Genomic DNA, 24,809 nt, shown 5'->3' with positions numbered 1-24,809 from the left:
AGGGCATGTGCCTGGGTCGCAGGCCTGGTGCCCAGTTGGGGGCGCACGGTAGGCAACCACACAGTGATGTTTCTCTCCCTCTCTTTCTCCCTCCCTTCCCCTCTCTCTAAAAATAGATAAATAAAATCTTTAAAAAACAAAAAAGATTAGAAATTGAGAAGGGAAGGAGACTTGGATGGCTACAAAAAATTGTATATTTAAAATATTTTTTTATGTAGCAGTTTTTAAAATATTACGTATTTGAAGTCTATTCAGTTAAATACTAGCATACCATTTTAGCTTCTCTGAATTAAGTGGTGTTTATTTGATGTGTTTTTAATAAGTAATAACATCAGTTCATTAGTTACTAGTGAATAAATGAGCCAGTCAGACACAAGTCAGCGTGAGTCCCGCCAAGCTGCCGGGAGCGTGTGCCTCCGGCTTCTCTGTAACACGGGCCTCGGTACAAATCATCGCCAGATGTGGCCAGGAGGGTGCATGGGGACCAGGCAGGAGGCCAGGCGGAGGAGCGCACGTGGCCATGCTCGAGGCTGGTGCCGGGCACACTGGCAGCCGGGGCGCCAGAGTCGGAGAGCACACGGTGGCCTCCCAGTCTGTAAAGAAGCCCCCAAAAGACTGGTGTCCACCTCCCGCAGGTGACACAAAAACACGTGCTGCCCAGCTGCTGTGGCACCTTGCTGGGCTCTGACTGCCCGATGTCAGTATTTCGGGCATAGAGGCGCTTCAGGGAACCGCAGGGCCTTGCAGGTGCCAGGAGAGGGTGCTGGTCATCCAAGACCTGCCGCCTGCCCCCGTCATGCTGGACAAGCGAACTTGGATCCGTGTGCCTCTCGCTCGTGAGGGTCCAGACGTGCTGCGCTATAGTGCACACTAGAGACTCCCGATCAGAGGCAGCAACTGGCATGGCCCTGCGGGTGTTGTCTGAGCTCAGCAGGTCCCGGTGTGACCTGGGAGGGGCGCCCATGCGACCCTGTCCAACAGCCCCTGTAATCCCATGATCCATGTGCACTCCATGGAACAAAGCAACTTCACCCTGACTAAGAAAAGTAAAAAAAGCTCCAAAACTGGAATCTTCTTTACATTAGGTTTTAAGCAGGGCTTCCTAGTAAATAAACATTTATCAACCATTGTTCGGAAATAAGCGAAATACTTTAATAAGAGTGATAATAGTGTCGGTGCTCACTGCGCTCTGCACTGTTGCAGGGGTGATGTGCATTTTACTACAAAGTAGCATTCCATTTCCCATAGGAAGAAACTGGCAGAGTTTGCCCCAGGGATGGTGCTCATGGGCTGGGGAGAGCTGGGATAACAGACGGAGGCCTGGCTTACCTGGTAAGGTGCGGGCTCAGCTCGTGTGTCCCCCACTTAAACCTCAGCACCCGTGTGATGTGGGTCTTATTTTATCTGCATTGTACAGGACTTGGATTTCTTGGGACTTTCGGTGCCCAAACTGGAAACATCCAGGCAAGCAGGGACAAGTTTGTACCCTATTCAAAGGTCAGTTTGCTCCCCAAAATGACATGTCACTTGATGATACAATACTATGTCTAGTACTCTACTATCTAGACTTGTATGTAGCTCTTCAGTGTCGCAATATGTAGGGAAATCTGATCCAAGGTGCCCTTTCCAATGTCACAGCATCAACAAGAACGGCTCACTGTGCCAGGTACCATGTCAGCACTTTGCGTGATGTCGTGAAGAGTGAAGGCAGGCATGCGTGGGTGGGGTCAGAGCAACAATAACAGATGCACACAGTTTTGCTATTTAGATGCTTGAGGATATTTCCCCTTGTTACTGAAGAGTGTCTGTGCTGAACTTTCTTTTCCTTTAAATCCTCACTTGAGGATATATTTTCATTGATTTTAGAGAGTTGGAAGGGGTGGGGGGGACACGGAGAGCAAGAAACACTGATCGGCTGCCTCCTGCGCGTGCCCTGACTGGGGATGGGCTCTAACCTAGGCCTGTGCCCTGACTGGAATGGTGAACAGGATGACTCTCTGAGTCTCTAAGCCACTTGGCCAGGGCTGAACTTTCATCAGCTAAGGAATAAAATGTCCATGTAGAAGGTGCTGCCAGAAAACTTATTTTTAGCTTTAAAAACTTAAGGTGAATTTTATTCTCTTATTATAGTTTTAATGTTTTCAAACCAGTTCCCATCTCTTGGGTGGTCAGAGTCAACACCTAAATGGACATTTCTTAAATCTAAAGTTTCACTTCATAGCACACCTGCCAATCGATGCTTCTGGAATATAGGTTTTCTGTTCCACCGTTATTAAATTTCAGCTTGAGAATTTTTCCAATTTTCAGTTATTTGTACTACTTAGCCTTTAAAAGTAACTATAAGTTTGAAAATCATTTTAGCAGTAAAGATGTTACATAGGGAAACTTCTCATATTCAGTGACTGCCACAAGAACATACTACTTATAAGCAGTACCCAGTAGTGGTTTTGGATTCCAAACTCAGGAGTTCTTAAATTTGTGCTCCAAGAACCATCAGAGTGAACATGTAAATGTCAACAGAAGTTTAAGCCTAGATTACATTATCTGATTTTCCAAAAGGCACAGCTAACTGGACCTGCACTGTCAACCTCAGGGGCCTGTGCTCTGGTGCACAAAAGCAGCCTAGATCGGGTGATGTTTGGGGTCTTCTGTACACAAGGGCCACCTCATTAAACAGGTGAAAATCAAAATCTGCTGTATCTGATAGGGGTCTTTAAATCCACCATATTTTTGCTCTGGCTGCTGTGGCTCAGTGGATTGAGCGTCGGCCTGCGAGCTAAGTGTCACTGGTTCGATTCCCGGTCAGGGCACATAACTGGATTGCACGTCAGGTCCCCAGCTGGGGGCGTGCAAGAGGCAACCAATCACTGTTTCTCTCACACATCGATGATGTTTCTTTCCCTCTTTTCCTCCCTTTCCCTCTGTCTAAAAGATAAAATAAAATCTTAAAAAAGTAAAGAAAGAAGGTACTTCCCAAACCACTTTATCCCACTCATAAAATCATGAGCAATGTGATTGTTTATTTTTAAACAAGAGAGTACATAAAGTCCTTTTCAGAAGGGAAGCTTTTCCAATAAAAATTTTATATTTTATTAATATTTAAAATACAACCCAAAATTCAGCAGCCATATAGACATGTTTACTATATATAAACTAAGATTGTATGGTCATATTTTCAAATACAAATTCAGAATTAGTTGTCATGAATGATTACAATTTTTCAGAAATTAGTTTCTTGCAGTTTATAACCCACAATATGGAAATTTTAATACAATGTTAACTTGTGTAAAAATAAAAGAAAATTGAGTAATTAATAGCAATGAATAATAATAAGGCTTTAATGGGTTTGGTAGTTTTTCCTAAGACTGTTTCCTGAGAAAGTGGGAAGGAGCTTTCAAACAGACTTGAGACAAGGTCTCCTCAGTACAAGGAAGGGTCTTTGGCCCTAACCAGCACAGCAGCCTCACCCGTGGTCTGGTGTCGTCCTGTGGAAAATGTCGTCTGGAAACAATGGGAAATGCATAAGTGATCATTTTAGAGACATTATGCATTTTGCAGGGAAGGTCATTTTAGGTTATTTTAAAAACTAACTTGGTCTAGATTTTGTAAGTGCTTTCAAATAACTAACTGGAGTGAAGGTGTACACCAGTAAGGCAACTTACACAAAAGCAGGGGCACAGTACCTGGTGTCTGGGGAACCCCAAGTTCAGCCCCCACCATGACTGCCCTCCCCTTAGTCACGTGACAAGTGTGCCAACAAAGGCCTGCTGCTTGTTTGGTCCCAAGGCGGCAGGTGCTTTCCTGTAACCTACTGGAGCATCAGCGGCCTCGGACCAGAGCTGCAGGGTTCTCACTGCGGTTTTCTGGTAAGTATCTGTCTCCCTGTTGACTTTCTTTCACGCTCAGGTGGTGGCAGCAAACATCTTTGTCCACCGTGTTACTGAATTAGAAGCTAGCAGAATACACAGGTATCGACACCCTTACTATACAATTCTCTAGTCATACTCCAGCTATCTTTTGCCAATTATTTCGTCTTCTACATAAAAGTTGAGTTACTAAAAATAGATGTATTACTAGAAAAAGGTTAAACATGGTATCAATTCAGTATTTTAAAAACTAAAATGACAAGCTTGGTCAATTCAATATGAGATGTATTCAGTAATAGATTATTTGGGGACATTACCATATTTAAAAAGTTTTTATCATTTTGAATCCCACTTAGAGATGAATCCTTAAATATATGTTTAGAGTTGCACAATATTGTCCAATTGAAACATATCTTGTTTCTCGGATCAAAATATTTACCCATAATATCTGAAGGACTCAGTATAATTTAAACAATATACCCAGTCTAACTTCTCAACACTGAGAAGTTCTGAATATGAACTGTCAACCCTATTCTGCCATGTCTGGGAATCTGCACCGCGTTCTTGCCACACCTTGCCCGTTTTTCACCTAAGAAATGGTGGTGAGGAGGTGACTTAAGTAACTTCATGAGAAGTGGCCTCAATATGATCGCACGCTCTACTTCCCACGCACTAGGAACAGAGAGTGGCTCTTTGCTGCTTCCTGATTGGTTGGGAGCTGCTGACTTGCAGTGACCTCTGCATGAGGGTAGTTTCTCTGGCGTCTGTACCCTGCTTTCCCACTGGTTTCTAAAGTGACTGCAGAACAAACAAACAAAAAAAGATTAGACAGGAAGATGCAAAGAGTCCAGAACACAGTATATTATCAGGGACAACCAGAACAGTCTTTCTGCTTTGTCATATGAAGTCTGCCTCCATCCAGGTCATCTGGATGCACGCAGGACTGTCTTTCCTTACCTGGTCTGTGCACCTCAGCAGCCAGGTGCCTCCCCCTGTGAGGACATGCAGTGTGCAGGAGAGATGTCTAGAAAGACAGTGCCGGAACAATATTTTTTTAATTTAAAATTTAATATTTATTAATTTAAAAAATGAAGCTGCTTGCTCCATGTGTAATGTTCTGTTCTTGCAGCACTGTTTCCAACTGTTAACACGCTGTCTGTTCGGTCTGGTCCGACGGAGCACGGCTGTGGCTTGTCCCGCTGCTGGCGTTCACTTCCATCACTTCACTCAACGGTGTCTGGCAGGCTCCTGCTCTGTGAAATCCCGCGATTTCCCTTTGTAATTAATACCTGTGTGGGGAGGTACTTTGAGATTGTGCCAGTCTCCTATTCCTCATCAAAAGTAAAGCATGATTTGTATGCATACTCGAAGATGATCAGCAAAGTTATTTTATGAGCTCACTATACAGATCATACTGCTGTCCTTTCTTGCTAAAGCAGTAAAGTATCTTTGGGCCAGATTTCCCTGGGAATGTGCAATGTACATTTCTCCTCCTATTGAAGCTTCTCTCAAATTAGATGACATGTCCAGTATTGGAAAGCGGCTTGAGACCCAATAAAACAAGGTAAAGTGCTTCAGCACATTTCCTGTTTCACGGTGCTTCGTAGATACTGCGCTTTTATCGGCGTCGGGGCAGACCTTCCACCAACAAAAGATTCATGCGACTTGCTGTATGGAGACGCTTTGTTGCGGTGCTCGGAACCAAATCTACAATACCTCCAACGTGTGTACATAATTCTGGGTAAATGTGGCCTCCGTTACTATATCATATATTATAGGTTCCTATAGGTCAAAACCAGTCTTTAATGTTGGACCAAAAGTGTTGGAATGACTCAGTCCCTCGTTGCTGGAGGCTCCTGGGTTTACACGAAGCACCTGTGACTCGGGTCTGTGTTTAGGTCGCTCTGGAGCCTGCGCCTCATTCTCATGTTTCACTAGTTCTCACCTGTGAGTTGGTGTCACGTGGCTGTAGTCCAAAAGCAAGAACTGCCCTCAATTTTAATGTTATTTTCAAACTTTATTGATTTTAGAGAGAGGAAGAGGTTTGGGGAAGAGAGAGAGAGACATCAATTTGTTCTTCCTCTTCTTTATGTATTCATCGGTCGCTTCTTGTATGTGCCCTGACTGGGGATTGAACCCACAGCCTTGGCGTATTGGGACAGCACTCTAACCAACTGAGCTGCCCAGCCAGGGTCCTCGTTTCAGAACTCTGTCTGCATGTCCAGCTCCCTGGCCAGCCCGGTGCTTCTCTCATGGACATGGACTGTAATTCTGGGCCTCTGTGATCATATTTTGCACAAAACAGGACGTTTAGTGAAATTAAATAAAAATCAAATATTGGGTAATGCAATTTGGCAATCTATTAAAAGGGTTTAAATATACATGTTCTCTATGGCCTAGAAATTCAATTTTAGGAGTTAATTCTAATGAAATAATTAGAAATAAGTGAATCCAAGAAACACAGCACTATATAAAAGCTAAACATTGGAAACACCTTAAATATCCAATAATGGAATGGTTGACACTTATGCCTGTATTCATAGACACAGCTTTTGAAAACCATGTTTTCTAAGCACACGTAATGAAAATGTTCTTTACACAACATGAGGCTACCTCTGCAGGCTGCCAGACTGCACCCTCACGATGTTGTAAAATATGTCACTATGTGCGCAGAAAATAAACAGGCATCGAAATATACCAAAATGTTAATAAAATCGAATGCTGAGTAGTATGATTATTGGTGATTTTAACTTTTTGCTTTTCATTTCCTCGTATTCTGTACATTTCTTTTACAGTAAATTTCTATATAGTAGGTGCACAGTAGTGTAACAGATTATAATTATTTACAGTATACTTCGTCATCGTTTTCTCTGGGTCGTAACAATCGACGCCATCTTCCTGCCAGCGCGCGCTTTCCATGACCCGTGGCAGAAGTCTCCTCGACGGGAAGGCCGAGGTGGCTCTGACCCTCTCCTTCCCCCTCTGCTTCGGTCTGCGCGGTGCTGTGCCCCGGACGCTTGCCTCCTGCAGAGCCTTCGCCCAGCCCACCTACCGCCTGGCAGCGGGTACAGACAGGTGTGGTTCCCATGTCATGCCCGACGAGGCAAAACTCAGCCTAAAGCAGCCCCCTTGCCGGACAAGGCGGTGGAAGTGAGGCCCCCGGAGACGGGGCTTTGCTCTTCGCCCGGGCTCGGGGTGACGCCCACAGAAGCTCTCACCTTCCGCGACCCGCAGCCTCGCGGGCGGGACCTGGAGAGACAGGTCCTCAGCATTCGGAGGGCGGGTCCTCGGGGCGCGGGGCGGGGATTGGGAGAGCGGGTCCTGAGGGGGCGGGTCCTCGGGGCGCGGGGCGGGGATTGGGAGAGCGGGTCCTGAGGGGGCGGGTCCTCGGGGCGCGGGGCGGGGATTGGGAGAGCGGGTCCTGAGGGGGCGGACCCTCGGGGCGCGGGGCGGAGATTGTCGGCGGGTGCGCTGGGTGGTGCGCGCCGGCGTCCTCCGCCCCTCCCGCGCGCGGCCGCTGGAGTCCCCGAGGCGCGCGGCCAGCCCAGCTCGGGCCGCCGCAGTGCGAGCAGCGCCGCGGCCGGGGAGCGCGGGCCGGGGCCGAGGTCGCGGCGGGGGGCGCCGCCCCCAGCGTTTTTCTGCAGCCCCTGGAGCGGGGCGAGGGCGACGACGGGGCTGAGCGGGGCCGGAACCATGAACCGGAGCTTCCACAAGTCTCAGACCCTGCGCTTCTACAACTGCAGCGCGGTGGAAGTCAAGAGCAAGGTGAGCCCGGCCGCCGGTCTGCGGCCCCGGCGAATGAATGGGTTCTCCGCGGGCGCTGGGCGGTGCGGGGGCCCGCTCGGGAGACAGCTTTGGCGTGCGGACGCCGTCTGCGATGTGCAGGGTTCGGCCGCCCTTCCCGCCGCTGCGAGCACACAAAGCCCGCAGCCCGGTGCCTCCAACGGGAGCCCCAGCGCTCGGAGGGCTGAGCCGTCGGCCGAGCCGCGCGGGCTCGGGACCCTCCGCGGGAGCGGCTCTTTTGTTCCACGAGCGGGAGGCGCCCGGCACGCTGCACGGTGCAGGGGATTCGGGGGCCCGGCCGAGGGAAGGCCCTGACCTTGCCTCCTCCTTCGCTGCGGAGGAACCTTGGGACCGGCGAGGGGGAGACCGCAGCGGGCCCCGACCCCCGGACCAGACCCCAGTCTCCCGGCGCGCCCCCGGCCCAGCCTCCCCGGGCGCGCCCGCCACGGCTGCTCCCTCTGCCCGCGCCCGGCCTGAGCGTGCCCGAACTTGCGGGCAGCAGTGCGCTTTTGGGTTCCTGGCTGATAGGATCTGGCGCTTCTGTTCTTTGCAGGGGCGGCTCCTTCTCACTAGACGCTTTTGTCTGCGAGGGTCTCGGTGGGGAACCTCGCGGGCAGAGGCGGAGCTGCAGTGGTTCGGGGTGCTGGAGAAGGGGGCCCCCCTCGGGCCTTTCGCTGATTGCTGCCTGGTGGCTGGCTCTCTTGCCCCATCCCCGCGGTCCAGCCGGGCGGAGCAGCCTGGAGGGTGGGCTCTGACCCCTAACTATGCGCACTCTTGGGTCGCGGGGCGTGTGTACGCTGGCTGGGTCTCTGGGGAGCCGAGTCCGGCGGCCCCCGTACCCGGGCTGCCCCTACTGGCAAGGGGGACCCTCTGGTGTAGGATTTCCAGGGCATCCGCCGACGAAGGGGGTCGTGGGGGATTCGAAGCTGCAATGAGTTTCAGGATTTCATTGTCATCTTCACTCTTACAGACTTTTTATGAACCCCTCTTTTCAATAAGGTCAATCCCTTCCCCCCATCCCGATTTCGTGGGCCTCGCCCCCACCCATCCGCTCTTTAGCCATCAGTGCTGCCCCCCCCAATCAAATGTGCCCCCTGAGTCGTGTGGGAGAAAAACCCACAGGCATGAGTGGGAGTTCCAAGTAATTGTCGATTTCTTTAGCTCAGTGGGAATGTGGCTTTTTTAGCTTGCTGTCCACTACAATAGCTGAGCAGTGTGGCTTTTCTTTTTTTAAACTTTATTTTGAGATCATCCGAGACTCACAGGCAGTTGTGGGATAAAATACAGAGAGACTCCTCAAGGTGACATCTTGTAGCCAATGTCCCACCCAGGACCTCAGCAGACACTCTGGCACGTGTGGTGGTCATCACCTCTGTCGTGTGCTCATTTCTGCTGCCACCAACACTGTCAAGAGGTCCCTCTGGCTGCCCCTTCACAGTGGCTGCCGACACTGACAGTAGCGCTGTTCTGGGCCGCACCTGCCACTGTCCGTGCTCAGTCCCTTGGGAGGTTGCAGCAGCCTGGTACACAGCTCCCAGGGCCCACCTGCAGGAACCGCCCTCCCAAAGACCCCCTCCGGCCTGCCGCAAAGGCCTCTGGGGACCAGAGAGTGAGGAACTGCCCTGCTGCTCCTGGGCCCAGTGCGATGCCTCATGCCTTCCCTGTTCTGGGTTCAAGTTCAAACACAGTGAATGCCCCCTGGGGGTGAGTGGCAGAGCCAGAGTTTTGGTTGAGTTTGGGAGCACTCATGGAAGGGCCACACCCACTGGGCCCTGCGAGGCTGGCTGGCTCCACAGCCCCCACCCCTTGCTGTTTGTCCCAAGGGTCCTCGAGGCTCTTCCCTCTGCTCAGCCTTCCACGGACCCTCTTGGTAGTTCATGTTGGCTCTTAGTGAGCCCGTCTCCCAGGGAGCCTTTATTGCTGCTGTCAAAATGCAGGAGGTGCCGTGGCTGGAGTGGCTCAGTGGGTTGGAGTGTCCTCCCGGAGCCCGGTGGGTTGCAGGTTTGATTTCTGGTCAGGGTATGTGCCTGGGTTGCTGGCTCGAGCCTGGAGTCCTGATCCCTGGTCTGGGTGAGCGAGAGGCAACCAATGAATGCTTCTCTTGCTTCCATGTTTATCACATCGATGTTTCTCTTTGCCTTCCTCCCTCTCTAAAAGCAATGAGAAAAAAATGTCCTTGTGTTAGGATAAAAAAACACAGGAGGCAGAACTCTGTGACAGCGATGTCTTTATTTGACCATAATACCTGGGTTTGTATGTGAGGAAAATGGTGCCAGGGAGCCAAGTCCAGACGGTTCTGACACCAGTGACCCGTGTGAGCTGTCAGGTGTGTTGCCTCGCCCTTCCAAACCTCAGTTACTCATCTATGAACAGCACGGCGCCTGCCCTGTCACCTCCGCACATGCAGGGAGGTGATGGGGAGAAAGTGCCCTGGAAGCTGCGCGGAACCCCCAGTCGTGAGAGTGAAGGCCGCAGGTCAGGATCCCCCTGCACTTCAGGATGTTGGATCTGAAGGTTGTCTCTGATCCTCTCAGAATAGTTGGGATCAAGCCACTTGTCACAGCTGGTCCAGTCCCAAAGCGTTGGGGACATTATTTCTTGACCTGGTGGCTGTCCTGTCCTTGTAGCCTCTTACACTCTGCCTTAGTACCTGTGATTCCCCAGTTCTGGCTTCAGGTCCCCTGTTTTCCCACCTATTTGGGCTTCTGCCTCTCCTCCCGCAAGACCTGCCGTAGGAGGCAGGGGCTGAGCAGGCATCTGGGGGAGCAAGTTTTGGCTGGGAGGGTCTTCGGTGGCAGTGACTGGAGGTGACGTGTCATCTGGAGAGAAGTTAGGAACTGACACAGTGCCATCGAGGACTCACCGGGCCGGCGTGCCTGTCCCCCCAGCACCTGCAGGGGCCTGAGAAAGCAAAGGGGCACAGTCTGGCCGGCTCAGGCACGAGCTGCACCCTCACCAGGCCCCACTCGGGTCTCCTCTCCGTTCCCGGGACCCTCCCTCAATGCTCTCTTGAGTATCCGGCCCTGATGGCGCTACTGAAAGCCCGTCCCCTGCCTCCACCAGGCCGGCGCCCCCTGTTCTCTGGTCCCTTTTCCGTGGTCCCTCATCCCAGGGCCCTTGCCACGTGCTGGCCCTGAGCAGGGGCCGAGGTCCGTTTCCTCGCACAGCACTCGCGTGCGTTGTGTCTGGGGGAGAACGACACTGCTGCAGCTTTTAGCACAGCTTCTGCTACTCCGTTTAAGGGATCTTGGAGGCCTCTTCGGGTTCTAACCAAACACATGGTCATCATAGACGTAGAGGCCGCGGGAGGCAGAGGCGAGGGTAGTTCTCCCCGGCCCCTTCCCTGCAGAGCGCGCGCTCTCCTGCTCACCGAGGGAGGGTCGGGCGTCACTCCTCGCTGCTCCTCAGCGTCCCCTTCAGCCTCACTGTGCATTGCATGTGTTTTCTCCCGTCGTAAATAGTTTTAGAAAACATTTAAAAGTAACTATACAGTATTCCATCTTATTTGTAAACTATAATTAATTTAACTAATATCCTATTTCAGATTTTTCTATAATAGTGCTGTGAACAACATCTTTATAGTTAAATCTTTATAGAAGTATGTAAAGTATATAACGAATATTTTTATATTAAATCAGTGAATAACTCATTTAATTTATTTTTTATTGTACAATGTTTTTGGTTTTATTTTATTTTTTAAAGATTTTATTTATTTACTTTTGAGAGAAGGGAAGGGAGGGAGAAAGAGAGGGAGAGAAACGTAGATGTGCAATAGAAACATCGATCAGTTGCCCTTTGCACGCCCCCAGCCGGGGACCTGGCCCGCAACCCAGGCCTGTGCCCTGACTGGGAATCGAACTGGCAGCCTTTCTGTTCGCAGGCCAACCCTCAACCCACTGAGCCACACCTCACAGGGCTATTTTTTTATTTAAAAACATTTTTTTATACTTTTATTATTTCTTGAGGACAAATTCCTGGAAGTCAAATTACTGGGTGAAGGCTTTGGATACATAATGCTAAGTTTTCTAACAGGAAGTCTCTTCTCAGAATTCATATGCCTGTTTCATGTCTACTCACCCCTCTCACCCCTCTCCGTCCCTCCCACATGTTTTCTTATTCTTTCCCCATTAGACCAGGAAAACGCTGTCCCTTGGTCTTAAGTAGGTCTCAGGTGTTAGTGAGCTGCTGTGTGTCTTGCTTCTCCCTGCACCCTTTCCTCTCTTCCTGCCCTGTTCTCGCTGGGCCACGAAGCTGCTGGGCCAGTCACTGCCGACGGTGCTGGCGTGACAGTGCTGCAAGTCCGTGTGTCCCCTGTTCCCCACCTCTTGTCTCCGGCTGCCTGCCGCAGGGACACGCCTTTCCGGCTGCTGCGCTGGCTCCCGGCCAGGCTCCCCACGGGAGCTGGGCCCTTGCCTTCCCAGGGAGGCCCGGCCCATTGAGAACCACCTGACACGGTTTGACTCACCTGTGTGTTGGCTACACCCTTTTAAGGTTCTGGTTTTGTATCTGTGCATGCCACGTTTAACAGGTTCGGTGACTTGGTCTGTGACGTTGCACCTAGAGGACACTGCTCAGGAACCCAGGTGGCGTGTCACCTGTGGGCACTGAGGGTGTCAGCGAGAAGCCTGCGTGTGGCACGGAGCCTTATGAACCATCCTGGGGCACCCTAGCTAGCTGGGGCTCAGGTCCTTACCTAGGACCCCTGGTGTTTCAGGACAGGGAGGAGGTCAAGGGTCAGAAGATGCCACCGCCGTTCAAGGTGTCAGAATTTCTTGTCTGTGAATCAGCTCAGAGGGGCGGCATCCTGACCTTTCCCGGGACAGGCCCTCCTGGGCTTTCAGAGACCAGCAAGGCAGGGGGCTGGAGGGATCATAGCAGGAGCCCCATGGCATGGATGCTGAGGGGTCCGGAGGTGTACTTGTTCAGTCGCCTGTTGTCATGATTACTGGCTTCTCCTGTCCTGGCCACAGATTTCTGCTCTGCTGTGAACCTGGAGCCGTGGCTGCCCCAGAAGGCCTAGGTTGGATCCTGGCCTTGGGACAGGTTGTGGGCACAAGTATTTCTTCAGATGTGTTAACCACCCACCCCAGTATAGATGTGTATTCATGTGCCAGATGCTGCTCAGAGTAACAGATCGCAAACAGTGGTTCATTCGCCCGCGTCACAGCCCTGCAGGGTGAGTCCTGTTCCCGTTCCCATTCCGACAACACCGGGTCCAGGCGGGGTCGCGAGGCTGCCCGGAGTCAGAGTCCTGCTTTGTCACCACGGCTGTGGCCTGACTCCTGTCTCTCAGGCGGCCCCGTCCCTCTCGGTGCAGGTGGTCCCAGCTCGCTCTGCGTGCCAGCGGACAGGCCCTTGCAGTGTGGATCTAGAGCCGGAGGGTAAGCTCTTGTGCTTTTGGGGGAACAACTTCTGCTCTTCCTGCCTCTCTGTAGCTGGTTCCGCCTGTACGGCCTCGAGGGACGTCCTCTACTCAGTAGCTGTCCCTAACAGTCTGGTTCCATGTGCTTACTCACAGCCACTATGTGCCAGACATGGGTCTCGTGCTGGGGCACAAAGGTAACCCCCTTAGGTTACGGTCCAGTGAAGGTTCGCTTGGCCAGTGAGCAGATTGGGGGGGGGGCTGGGTGTGGGACCCTTCACATCTCCTGCGACTGGAGGTGTCAGAGCCACCTGCTGCCCACCTGCCCAGCAGGACCACACGGGAGCCGGGGCCTCCAGGAACTGCTCTTTGCTGCTTCTTCTCATCAGCCTCCCCTCGTTGGGCGCCAGTCCCCACCTTTCGTCACCTGGGGGCTCTTGGGTCCTATCTCCCGTCCCCACTGCCCTCCAGCTCAGAGAGTCGGCCACATTTCCCAGCAGCAGGCTCCACAGAGAACCCAGCACCTACAGTGTGAAGGGCTGCGCTCTGCACACAGTAGGTACCCAACAAGCCCTGGGGAGCTGGAGTCAGGTGGGCAGTCACTGTCTTCCTGGTCGCTGCTGGTTCAGAAGAGGGGGCCGGGGGGCGTCAGAAGGGAGCTCCTTCGTGAGGGGAATCAGCAAAGTTTGACCCACCTACTGGCTGGTCCCCAAGGCGTCTCAGAGGGGTCAGCGGCCTGTCCCCTCCCTGCTTGCGCCATGAGGGAGGACGGGGACCTGGGGGGGGGGGGCTGGACAAAGAGAGGCTGTGAAAGTTGAAAGGAAGCGGCTGTGAAGGTTGGGAGGCGGGTCTGCGGTGTCACTGGCTCCGGCCCTCATCCCAGCGCCATCTCCGTGCTGACAGGTGCCCTCCCATGTCCCCTCAAGAGCCACTGGGCAGCCCCGTGTCACCCGTGGGGTAGGGCTGTCACGGCCAGCGGGGACACACATTACCTTTGGTCCTAAGTTCCCGGGCCCCTAAAATTCCTGGGGTCCAGGGATATTTGTCCTGCACACACTGTCCATCCCTCCATCTCCCCAAGGCCGTGTTTCACTGAGCTGGTGACCCACTCCACGTCCCCAACCCACCGTCTGGTCTGTACTCGGGGTACATGTGCAGCACTTTACTTGGGGTGGGGGGGGTGAAGAAAAACCCTTAGCTGCTGAGAGAGTTTGAAAGCCCCCCAGGTCCTCCTGCATAGCCCGCCTGTTGAATTCTTACTTTGTCGCCACCTGGTACAGTGCCCCGCGTCCAGCCACTGCCCGTCCGTACTGCCCCCCGCGGAGGCTCAGCCTCCAGGAAGCTGCTGCGGGCCACCCTCTGGCGTGGGGGTCTCTGCGTGGTGTCCAGTGGGCGGGACAGCAGAGCGCGCTGGCCGCGGGCATGCCGCGGGACCCAGCTTCACGTGCGCACCCTGGTGACCGCGGATCAGCTTGAGATCAGCATCTGCGCTCTCCTGGCGGCTGTGCGCTCTTCCCCTTGCGCACACTGCGGTCCTGCGCCCCCGTGAGCCCCGACTTAGCAGGGCACAGCTGACTGTCCAGGTGGTCCCGCTCAGTGTCGCCCCAGCTTGGTGGACTGTTCTTGAATCTGCGGTGTGAACGCCAACCCTGGCCTGACTGCTGAGGGCTGGGGGTTCCCACAGACCTTGCCGATGGATGCACGAGACAAGAGTCGCGAAGACGCTCCTGGCCTTACAGAGTTTAAGGTTCCCGCCGTCCGTGTGCGAATGGCTGTCCAAGTCCTTTGTTTAATTCTGTGGCTTCACTTGCTCCCCTTATGTCCTTCCGGGCGTTCCTGGCCACACCTCTCTCTGTGGGCCTTTCTGGGGGGCCGCGCCTGAGCATGGGAGGGCCTGGGAGCCCTTCCGCAGGTCATGGGACAGCTCAGGCCACAGGCTCTTCAAACCTTCCTTTTAAAAAGTTTCCCATGTGGGAGGAAGACCCCAGCAGCCTCCAGTGTGGGGGACTGTGGGGACCTCCAGAGAGTCACCTGCAGCTCACACCTGCGCGCACCTCAGGAGGGTGGTGGACACTGTGTGACTGACTTCAGGGGTTTCTCTGCCCTCCCAGAAGCCCTGTCTAGTGAGCAGGCACATTAGTTATCCGTGTCACCTCAGAATGCTTGTCAGAGGCCGGGTCCCAGGCCGGTCAGGTCACCCAGCAAAGCCCCCTGTGCCTTTGCGTCTGAGACATGACGTCAGCCCTGGTGTGTGGTCCAGAAAGTTCCCCTCAGGTGACTCCCGTTTGGGGACACATGATGTTGTGGAGGGCCCTGTGGCCCTGGGTAGGAGCTGGGGGGCTGAAGTGGTGCTGGTGCCCTGTTCCCACGGCCCAGGGGCCTGAGCCTGGGCTCCCCACCCAGAAGTCCTGACCTCACTTCCCTCACTGGTCTGTAATAATAGCGGGGTGTTGCTATGGGACCAAACACACTTATCCGCCTGTAGTATGGGCCCCAGTCCCCACACGTAGGAGGAAGGGACCCGGCCCAGGCAGTATCAGCAGACGTGCAGGTGCAGGCGTAGGAAGGCGCAGACCAGGCTTCCCGGGCACGTGCTCCTTCTGCCTCGAAGGTGCCGCGGAAGCTCTGGGTGTCTGCACAGGTGTTAGGCAGACACCCAGACGTCACGGAACACTCTCGTGAGAAACGGTGTATTGAGGAAGCCCCGTTTTGCTTCTCACCTTGAGCTCAGAGTCCCCTGTCCCGCCCGCACCTGCCCTGAGCTGGGAGCATTTTCCTGGGATGTGACTGATTGCTTGTCACTGGCGCCTCTTCTTGGCCCACATAGTCATGGACTCTGGTCGCAGCCTGAGCCCCAGCGCCCACCCCCAAGCGTGGATAGGCTGTGGGGCTGCCCTGCAGTTTCAGCTCAGGTACGTTTCAGGGAGCACCCAGTCTCTGGGTTCCTTCCCTGCCCCGGGGGCCTGGTCCAGACTGGTGGGAGCAGCTGCCTCCAAGTCACAGCAGGTGGAGGAGAGTCCAGGTGAAGTGTCATTTCTTGGAGCATCAGGTGTGCGCTGGGCTTTCTGCTGTCCCTCCTGCTGGGTGAGCACATGGCACAGCTGTTCTCCTGATGCTCATGACACCTTGTTCACTGGGGGCAGAGCGGAGGCCCCGAGGGCTTGACCTGGTTGTTCGCTCCCCCAGCCAACCACAGTCCCAGCCAGAAGTGGCGGAACCAGGTCCTAAATGCCCAGCTGCCACACCTGGTCCTATCCAGTTCCCCTGTCCTTGGATTCCACCTCCTGGGAAACAGACAACACCTACGTGCTCAGAGATGACCTGAAGTCACAGCGTGTGTCCCAATACCTCCCTGCCCAGGCATCCTGGACCCTGGCTCAGGGCTGAGCTGCTTCCTGTGAACCCCCATGAGCACAGACTGTGTGTTGGGGGAGGTGGGTGGCTGCAGGGGGACCCTGGCTGCCTGTCTCATTTCCTCCTGTCCTGCTGCATAGGCTCTCTGCAGCTGTCACCTGAGTGTCATTGGTGACTTCCCAGGGCCCTAGCACACCTGGACATGTCACTTAGCAGAGGCCACTTAGATTTCATGGCTGGCTGAGCAGCACCCGCTGGCTCTGAGTCTTGACTTGTGAGCACAGCTTTCCTCTTTTGGGATAAAAAGGTTGTTTCACTTTGAAAAATAGCCCTGAGAAATAACTGCCCGCCTGCAAGGGAAGGGACCGGGCCTGGGAAAGCCGTGACCCGATCAGAGCTGAGGAGGCGCCTCACCTGGGGGTGGGGTGCCCCCGGCACACGTGCTGGTCTGCCGTGGGGAAGCCATGCACGCAGGAGGGCAGCCCTGTGCGTGTGGGAAGGCCCCAGTGTGCTCCCTGCCCCCACACTGGGCCCAGATGAGGGGGCTCGTGGAGGTCGGCGGTGGGCAGCTGCTGTTTGCGGGTCTCTCTTGGCTCACGCACTTGAATTTGATTCTCATAATAACCCCAAATAGGAACATGCTTTGGCCCCTTCCTTACGAAGGAGGAAATTCACTCAGAGATGGCCCAGAGTCATGCAGCCAAGAATGGAGAGCCGGGAATTTGAGCCTGGTGTACCCATCCTCAGCCTTGCTCAGAATATCCGCCCCAGAGCTCGTGTTGATTAGATGCCCCTGAGCGGACTGCACCCCTGCTCAGCCCGTCCCTGTCCAGTGCAAGGTCATGCTGGGATGTGACCCTGCTTCCCTGTGCAGCTCGGGGTCCAGGTTCCTCAGCCTGAGAAGATTTCTGCTTCAGAGTGTCCCATGGACAGGGCGACCCATGAGAGCCCCGTCCGCACCAGGGTCTCCCCACCTGCACCCCAGCTCTTGAGCAGCCCCTCCTGCCCACACTGTCAGCTGTCCTTTCCTGCGGCGTTCCTGCTCCTGCTTGACCTTCCAAGTGGACCTCACCCTGCCGGGGCCTCTGTGGGATGCTCTCAACTCCCTCCTGGGTCAGCCTTGGCTCCTGTGGTTTGTGGCCTGTGGCTGTGGGCAGGTTCTGAGTCCTGCTAGCCGTGAGTGGGGACAGGGACCCCTCTGGCTGCTGTTAGGGTGAAAGAACATCACATGGCGCTTGGTGCTGGCCACAGCTTTTCCTCCAAAATGGAAATCCCCGCTGTGCAGAGGCTGTAGGCCAGGGCCCTAAATCTCTGTGCCCCTCCTCAGCCCTGCCGCATGCTGGATGCAGGTGAGACACGTGCCCTTGGATGTGTATTTGTCAGGGCCATTCCGCAGGTGCCGGCGGGGGCCCCATCGTCGCCCTGGATCGTGGTGGGCTCATGCTCAGCTGCACCCCGTCGGACTCCCAGGTCTGTGGCCCGATTTAAATTGTCCCAACGTGCCATCCCAGGAAGTCATGCCACGGCAGGGACCCACACTCCGGCAGACTCAGATGCCTAGGCAGGTCAGTCTGCACTTTGTGGCCCTTCCCCAAAAGGAGGTCTTTCTCAGTTTTCTGTGTGGCCCCTTGGCTCTGTCCCCAAATCGATCCTGAGGTGCTTGCACAGACCCTGCCAGCGCACAGACCTTTTCTACTTGGGTCCAGCCCCCGCTGACAGGAGCCCTGACCCTGCTCGGGGTGGGGGACTGTGAGGGTCATGCGGAGTCCCGGGCCCCGGCAGTGTGGCTCAGAGAGGGGCGTGGGATCCTCCCCATCCTCCCGACAGTGCGACAAAGGATCCTCTTCCCCTGAATGTCATGTTGATCGTGAGTGCAGGACCTGCCTCAGCAAACAGGGGCCATCGGAGGTCCCGGCTGCAGAGTCGCCCTTGCAGCACCCTAAGGCGCACGTGAGGGCCTGTGGGTCTGGCCGCCCACGCCGCTCCCCCGGTCCTGGGCCGCCTCCGCGGGTGCTGCGGCGCCTGCCCTCCCTCTGCCCTGTAAACCCGGCCTGTGTCTGTGTCGCAGGGGCCTTCATTTGCATTTCATGGCTTGTAACTGCACATTTGCTCACCACCTGGCTGTCAAACAAAACGGTGGCCCATGAGGAGCTCAGGGCCAGGCCCGTCTGCATCCAGTCAGTTTTGTTGAATGAATCAGCCCGTAGCGGTGACGAGCAAGATGCTTAGTGCGTGCTTCCGACCCTGCGTTTCAGACCAGCGTGCAGCTGGGATGCAGCCTGGGCGTCTCCACAGGCCCAGGCGGGCTGCTGCTGCACCTTTGGGAGCAGGACCTGGGGCGTCAGAGCCTGGGAGCCTGGGGGCCTGGGCGCAGCCCCCGAGACCCTGGCTCGCGACCGGCCGGGCCAGGTGTGCTGGGCTCGGGGCTCCGAGAACTTCTACCCACGCCCCGGCCCTGCCGCCTGTTCTGCGTTTTTCTGCCTAAGTGGGATCACTGCGCACACGTGTTGTAAAGGCTTCCAGATCATTAATCCTGAAGCGGCTCTCTGCGGCGTCGTCACATTTCACCCCTGGGAACGTGCTTTGTCTGTTTGAGGAACTTTCACAGCTTCCATTTCCCACTATTGTTTTGATGAACATTTCCTGTCACCGTCTGTCTGTTTCTGATGACCTGCCACTACTGCTCTCACCTGACAGGCGGGGCTGGGACTCAGCAGGTGGGGGCGGGGCGGGGCTGCCCTTCCTGCAGCCAGGGGCTCAGAGCTGCCCTGACACCAGTGTCACGTGCGTGCCTGGTTCAGGCCTGTGTTGTAGGACAGACAGATAGCAGGGGCCATTCGTGTGCGAAGGGCATTGTGGCTCCCGGGTGCCGGCAGGAGCCTCTTGTGTCCCAGAGGAGCACAACCTCTGGCACTGGGGGCCGGGGGCTCCCGGGGGCCTTGGCCAGGCCCCAGGCAGGGGAACAGGAAGGTCTGGAGTCCAGGGCCCTTGGTTCCTGGAGATCAGGGCAGTGATTGTATTGGGCGGAGCAGTCACAGCCCTCAGCTCTCTGTGCTGTGCGTGGGAAGCCCCACAGCCCCGCCCTGACATGGGTAACGGGAGTCCAGGGTGGCCCGGGCTTGTCCCAGCGGCCAGAGCAGGACATGCAGAAGGAACGCAGGCCCTCTGCGGGGACGGCCTGAGCCCCACATCGTGCCCAGCGACCGTGAGATGGACATGGCCGGTCTCCTGCAGTTCTCTCCTTCCCCCGCTTCCCACGGCTGTGTGATTTAGGGGCTCACTGCCTTTACTTCTACTGTCTCTCTTCCCCGCCAGGAGGTAGTTCCACAGGGACAGGCATGTTTCCGCGTTGCTCAGGTGCTCCCCAGTGTGTAGGACCGTTAGTCCCTGGGCCTGGAGCCGTCGGACAGAAGCTGAGGGTAACGGAAAGCAGGGCCCACACGTCACGCTCACGGTCCCAGAGCCGTGTTTTGAGTGCCTGCTGTTGCCGAGGCCTGTGGGACATGAAATAAGGTCACTTTTTTGTTTTTACAACTGAAAAGACCAAAGCAGGAGTGCCTGTTCGATTGTTCGATAAGTTCCTGTTGGCAGTTGGGAGAAGGGAGTTCACGTAAAGAGGCGCATGTCACTTAAAATGATACTTTTATAAGAGTGTCCTAGTGGTTTGAGAGTGCTGGGGGTCACTTGTGAAGGGAGCAGCAAAGGAGGATGGTCGTCCTGCCTTTTCTCAAGGAAACAGCCACTGGTTATAGTTGAGACTTCATGTCTTTCAAACTGGCATTTCCTGTTGAGCTTTGACGTTTGAAATAAAGTCACAGCCAGTGCCCCTCTGGCTTCCTGCAGAGAGTGTGTTTTACACATTTGGAGACCCCCAGGTCTCTCGTTTACTTGTCCATCTGCAGATGTTTCAACATGCCTTCTTGGTGGTGCCCCCGAAAACATCTCCCCTCTTGCGGACACGTGGCACCTGCTCCAGGCTCATGGCCGCGGCAGGAACGCTGGGCGAGGCAGGTGCAGGCAGGTCACATCTGGCCTCCTGTCTGGTGACTGTCAGTCCATGCTAACTTAATTGAAACACTTGAGCTTTATTTAAAATGGGCAACAGCAGTTCACCCCGTGAGTTGGCGAGGAGTTGAGTGCCTGCTGTATGCGGAGCATGCTGGGCTACAATAGCCAGACCTGCCCTCATGGCCTGTCCATGCAGTGATTCAACTTCTGTGGCTGCTTGGGGTTTGGGAGGTGTCTTAGGGTGACCCACTTCCTAAGCAGATTTTAACTGGTAAACACTCTTCCTTACTGCCTGGTTCTGCGGTCTTGCCTGGTGAGTCTTTCAACACCGTCATGCCCCTTGGGCACTGTACAAACCAGGAGCCGTTTGACTTAGCCATTCTGAAGCTCAGAGCATCTGGAGTCCGAGCTCCGCCCCCACAGGGCCGGCCAGTGTAGGGGTCGCAAGGGCACTTCCAAGTGGGAAGCTTGCCAATGTCATGGTGGGCACGCAGACAGCTGGCAAGCCTTTCCTGCTCCAAGTTAAATTTGTTTCTACCCACAATGGAGTTGTTTAAACCTATGGGTAAGTATGGAGACACCTCCTTGGGTATCAAGAAAAAGAAAAGTTTGCACTTCTAATATCTGGAAAACAATAATCGTGTAATGGATTATCCTTGGGGTCACATGACATTGAATCTTGAAAATAGATTTATATTGCCAGAGCCCTGTGACTCCAAAAATATCATTCATATGAAGTTTGAGTTCCTGAATTGGATAAGAGACTGCGGGCCCTTTGCCATTTGTGGTCGGGGTGGAGAGGGACATGTGAGAGAAGGCAAGTTCTGTCCTGCTCAGGGTGCCTGTCCGAGATCCTCCTTCCCAGTTCAGCTCCGTGGACCAATTCGAACTGGAAAAGCCTGCCCTGCCAGCTTGGACCAAGTGTCACTTCCTGCTTCTCTGTAGCAGGGCGGGCAGTCACCAGCAGTCACCTGGGGCCTTTCCCAAGTTCTTAGATCTTCATCCTCTAAACTGGTGACAGCATCGGTTGGACTCTTATGCCTTGAGGTCCCTGTCTGTCCGGAGCCAAAGCAGACCCTGGGTTTTCCATGGTTTTTTTGTTTTTTGTTTTAAATTGTTAGCGTTTTTAAATTTTATTTATTTGTTTATTTACTTATTTATTTTTAGAGAGAGGGGAAAGGAGAAAGAGAGGGAGAGAAACATCACTGTGCGGTTGCCTCTCACTCACGCCCCCAACTGGGGACCTGACATGCAATCTAGTCATGTGCCCTGACTGGGAATCGAACCAGCGACACTTGGCTCGCAGGCTGACGCTCAATCCACTGAGCCACAGCAGCCAGGGTGTTGCCATGTTTTTTGAATGTGGCTTTCAATCACCCTTCAATTGGCTATTTAAAAAAAAATTTTTTTTTTAAATAGTTCTTTAAGCTATAAGTCACAGGAACTAAAAACCACAGCTCAAAAGTGTAAATTCAGTAGTTTTTAGTACATTCACAGAGCTGTGCGATCATGACCACTATCTAATTTCAGAACATCTTCTTCACCGGATACCACTGGCAGTCTTTCTCAGTTCCTTCAGATCCCCAGCCCCTGGATCCACCTGTTCTGCGTGTTCCGTGTGAATGGAATCGTGAAATATGTGCTCTTTTGTGTCTGGCGTCTTTCACTCCACGCCGTGTTTTCGAGGTTCGTTTCTGTGGTGTCATGTGTCAGTACTCATTCCTTTTGGGGCCGAATAGCACGCAGTTCTAAGGACGGACCACATTTTTGTATCCATCGTCCGTGAGGGGCATCTGGGCTGTCCCCACCCTTGGCTGCTGTAAGTGACGCTGCCGTGAACACTTACGTACAGTTTCTGTGTGGACGTCTGTGTTGTCACTCTTGGGGGTATACCTGCCTATGAGTGGAGTTTCTGGGCCCTGTGTTAGCTCTGTGGTCAACATTGTTCAGAGCTTCCAAACTGGTTTCCAAAGCGATTCCAACCACTTCGCGTCCCTACCAGCAGGTGATGAGAGTTCAGTGTCCTCTACTTCCTTCCCAGTGCGCCGCCCTCTGTCTCTGTGGTTAGAGTCATCCCAGTGGGTAAAATTGCAACTCGTTGTAGGTTGGCTTGCACGTGTCTAATGAGCAACGATGCTGAGGTCCTTTTGTGTGTGTATGAGCCATTTGTACATCCTCCTTGGAAAAATATCTATTCAAGTTTTTTGCCCATTTTTAATGGGGTTACCATTTTATTATCGGATTTTAAGGGTTCTTCATATATCTTTGATGTAAGTCCCTTATTATACATATGATTTGCAACATTTTCTCCCTTCCTTTGATTTTCTTTTCACTTTCTTGATGGTGCCCCTTGAAGCACAAGTCTTCTGTTTTGATGCTGGCCAGCTTATCTGTTCTTTTCATTTGTTGCTTATGCTCTTAGCACCGTATCAGAGAACACTGCCTAACCCAAGTCATGAAAACTTAATTCTAGGTCTCCTCAAGGTTTTGTAAACTTATTACATTTAGGTCCATATCCAATCTGAGTTCATTCTTGCTTATGACACGGGGTAGGAATCCAGCCTCATGTTCTGCATTTGAGTATCGAGTCAGCACCATCTGTTGAAAAGACTGTTCTTTTCCGCCCCTGAATTTTCCTGGCATTCTTAGTGAAAGCCAATTGATCAGAAATGCAAGGCTGTTCTTTTCTGGACTCCGAATTCTATTCTATTGGTTGTACGTCTATTTTTATGCCAGCACTACACTGTAAGATTTGAAATTGAAAAGTGTGAGCCCTCCAGCTCTGTTTTTTTTCAAGAATCTTTTGGTCTTTTGGAGTCTCTTGCATTTCTGTGTAAATTTTAGGAACGGGTTGCCAATTTCTGCAAAAAAGGCAGCTAGAGTTTTAATATGGGTTGAAATGATTCTTTAATCAACCTGGGGGTATTGCTATCTTAAAATATTGTCTTCTAATCCATGAACATCAAATGTCCCCCTCCTCCATTTTTAATGTCTTAAATAACTTTATCTGTTCCCTGAAGACATCTGCTGTTAACCTTGAGGAGAACACCTGGCAAAATGGGAACTCATTAGGTAGCTGTAGTTCGTGTATTAGAGATGAAGCGCAAGATGGCTAATATTTCAGATAGTCCAACTTCATGAACGAAAGGCTGTTTCCTCCTGCTTTGTCCTGTCTAGATGCCCACCTGTGTGCTCGTACTATTTAAGTTGCCTTTAATTTTTTCAACAATGTTGTGTGCACTGCAGTTTTCAGCGTACCGGTCTTTTCACTTCTGTAGTCACACAGCCGTCCCTCTCTGTATTGCGGCTCACTTATCATGGCCTCGCTGTATCACGGGATTTTTGTAAATATTATATGTAATTATTTATCGCGGATTTTTCGCTATATCGTGGGATTTTGCGGTACCGTATCGAGGTCGGCAGCCGTCCGTCTCGAGAGACGATGGTGTAGCTTCTTAAGAGTCTATCTGCACCGCCGAGAATGGCTGTGCAGTCCGACTCGGGAGTGACACGGTATCTGTCTCCTCCCGTGTTGAATCGACATCTTGCGATGACGCTGGAGTGTCCTCTCCAGTGAAGCTGAAGCTACAGAGCCTGGGCAGGGTGATATGGAGGGTCTGCTGTTGCCCATGCAGCAGACCCCCCCTCTCTTCGCAGCTGAAGGGTCCAAGGGAAAGACGGAGTCAATACAGCTTGGCTTCAGGTGCGCCGCAGGAGTTGCCGGTGTTGACTACAATGTCAAACCGCCTTAGGGACTCCGGCTCCGGATTTTCTGTTGGGGTTTACTCCCTTAGCCTTTCCCCTGAAGAGGTATGCCGCAAGGCAGCGGAGGTTTTTTGGAGTCAGAGTTTTCCTTCTCTGATGTGCCCTGACTGGAAACCTTCAGCCTCTGCTTCTTGGCTGCGCAGAATCCCACGGTCGGCTGGACACGAGGGAGGGCGGGCTTCTCAGGACTGTCCTGACCCGCAACAGCCCCGCGCCTGCGTGTGGCTTCCCAGAGCTCTAAGAGCAGACTTTCCCCAAGCTGCACGAACATTTCATTCCCCCGCATTTTTTCCTCCTTTTTTCATTATAGTAAAATACACATAACAGAACTGACCATCTAAGCATTTGCGGCGCACAGCTCGGTGCTCTCACAGACGCCTGCGCTGCTGTGCCGCTGCCACCGCCCACTCCACACTGTTCTTGTCCTGTGCTGTGAATCTGCAACTGCACCCGTGAAACGCCCACTCCCGCTGCCCCTGCTGCAGCCCCTGGCACCCGTTCCACCTCCGTCTCTGTGACTGTGAGTTGCTCATTCAGAACTGTGTACGTAGCATCAGCCAGAATCTCCCTTCTTTTAAGGCGGAAGAACGTTCCAGTGCACGGATGGTCAGCTGAGTGGCTTCTACATTTTGGCGATTGAGAGTAAGGCTGCTGTGACCGTGGCTGAACAA

At 53.5% G+C, this 24,809-nt stretch overlaps 1 protein-coding gene across 1 annotated transcript in view; it reads left to right on the top strand.

Moving 5' to 3' along the window:
* Positions 1 to 7,420: 7,420 nt before the first annotated feature.
* The window catches only part of PARD6G (par-6 family cell polarity regulator gamma), a 53,415-nt gene continuing 36,026 nt past the window's right edge, over positions 7,421 to 24,809 (top strand). The window contains exon 1 of the mRNA XM_090285361.1: positions 7,421 to 7,631. Within this exon, the coding sequence (XP_090141487.1) occupies positions 7,560 to 7,631 (72 nt within the window). The 5' untranslated portion in view covers positions 7,421 to 7,559. The remainder of the gene's footprint in view (positions 7,632 to 24,809) is intronic.

The sequence above is a fragment of the Furipterus horrens genome, unplaced genomic scaffold, assembly GCF_987537825.1.
Source record: "Furipterus horrens unplaced genomic scaffold, mFurHor1.1.pri manual_scaffold_8, whole genome shotgun sequence".
NCBI classification, from domain to species: Eukaryota; Metazoa; Chordata; class Mammalia; order Chiroptera; family Furipteridae; genus Furipterus; species Furipterus horrens.
The sequence above is the reverse complement of the archived record's forward strand: the minus strand, read 5'-3'. Positions and strand labels throughout refer to the sequence as shown.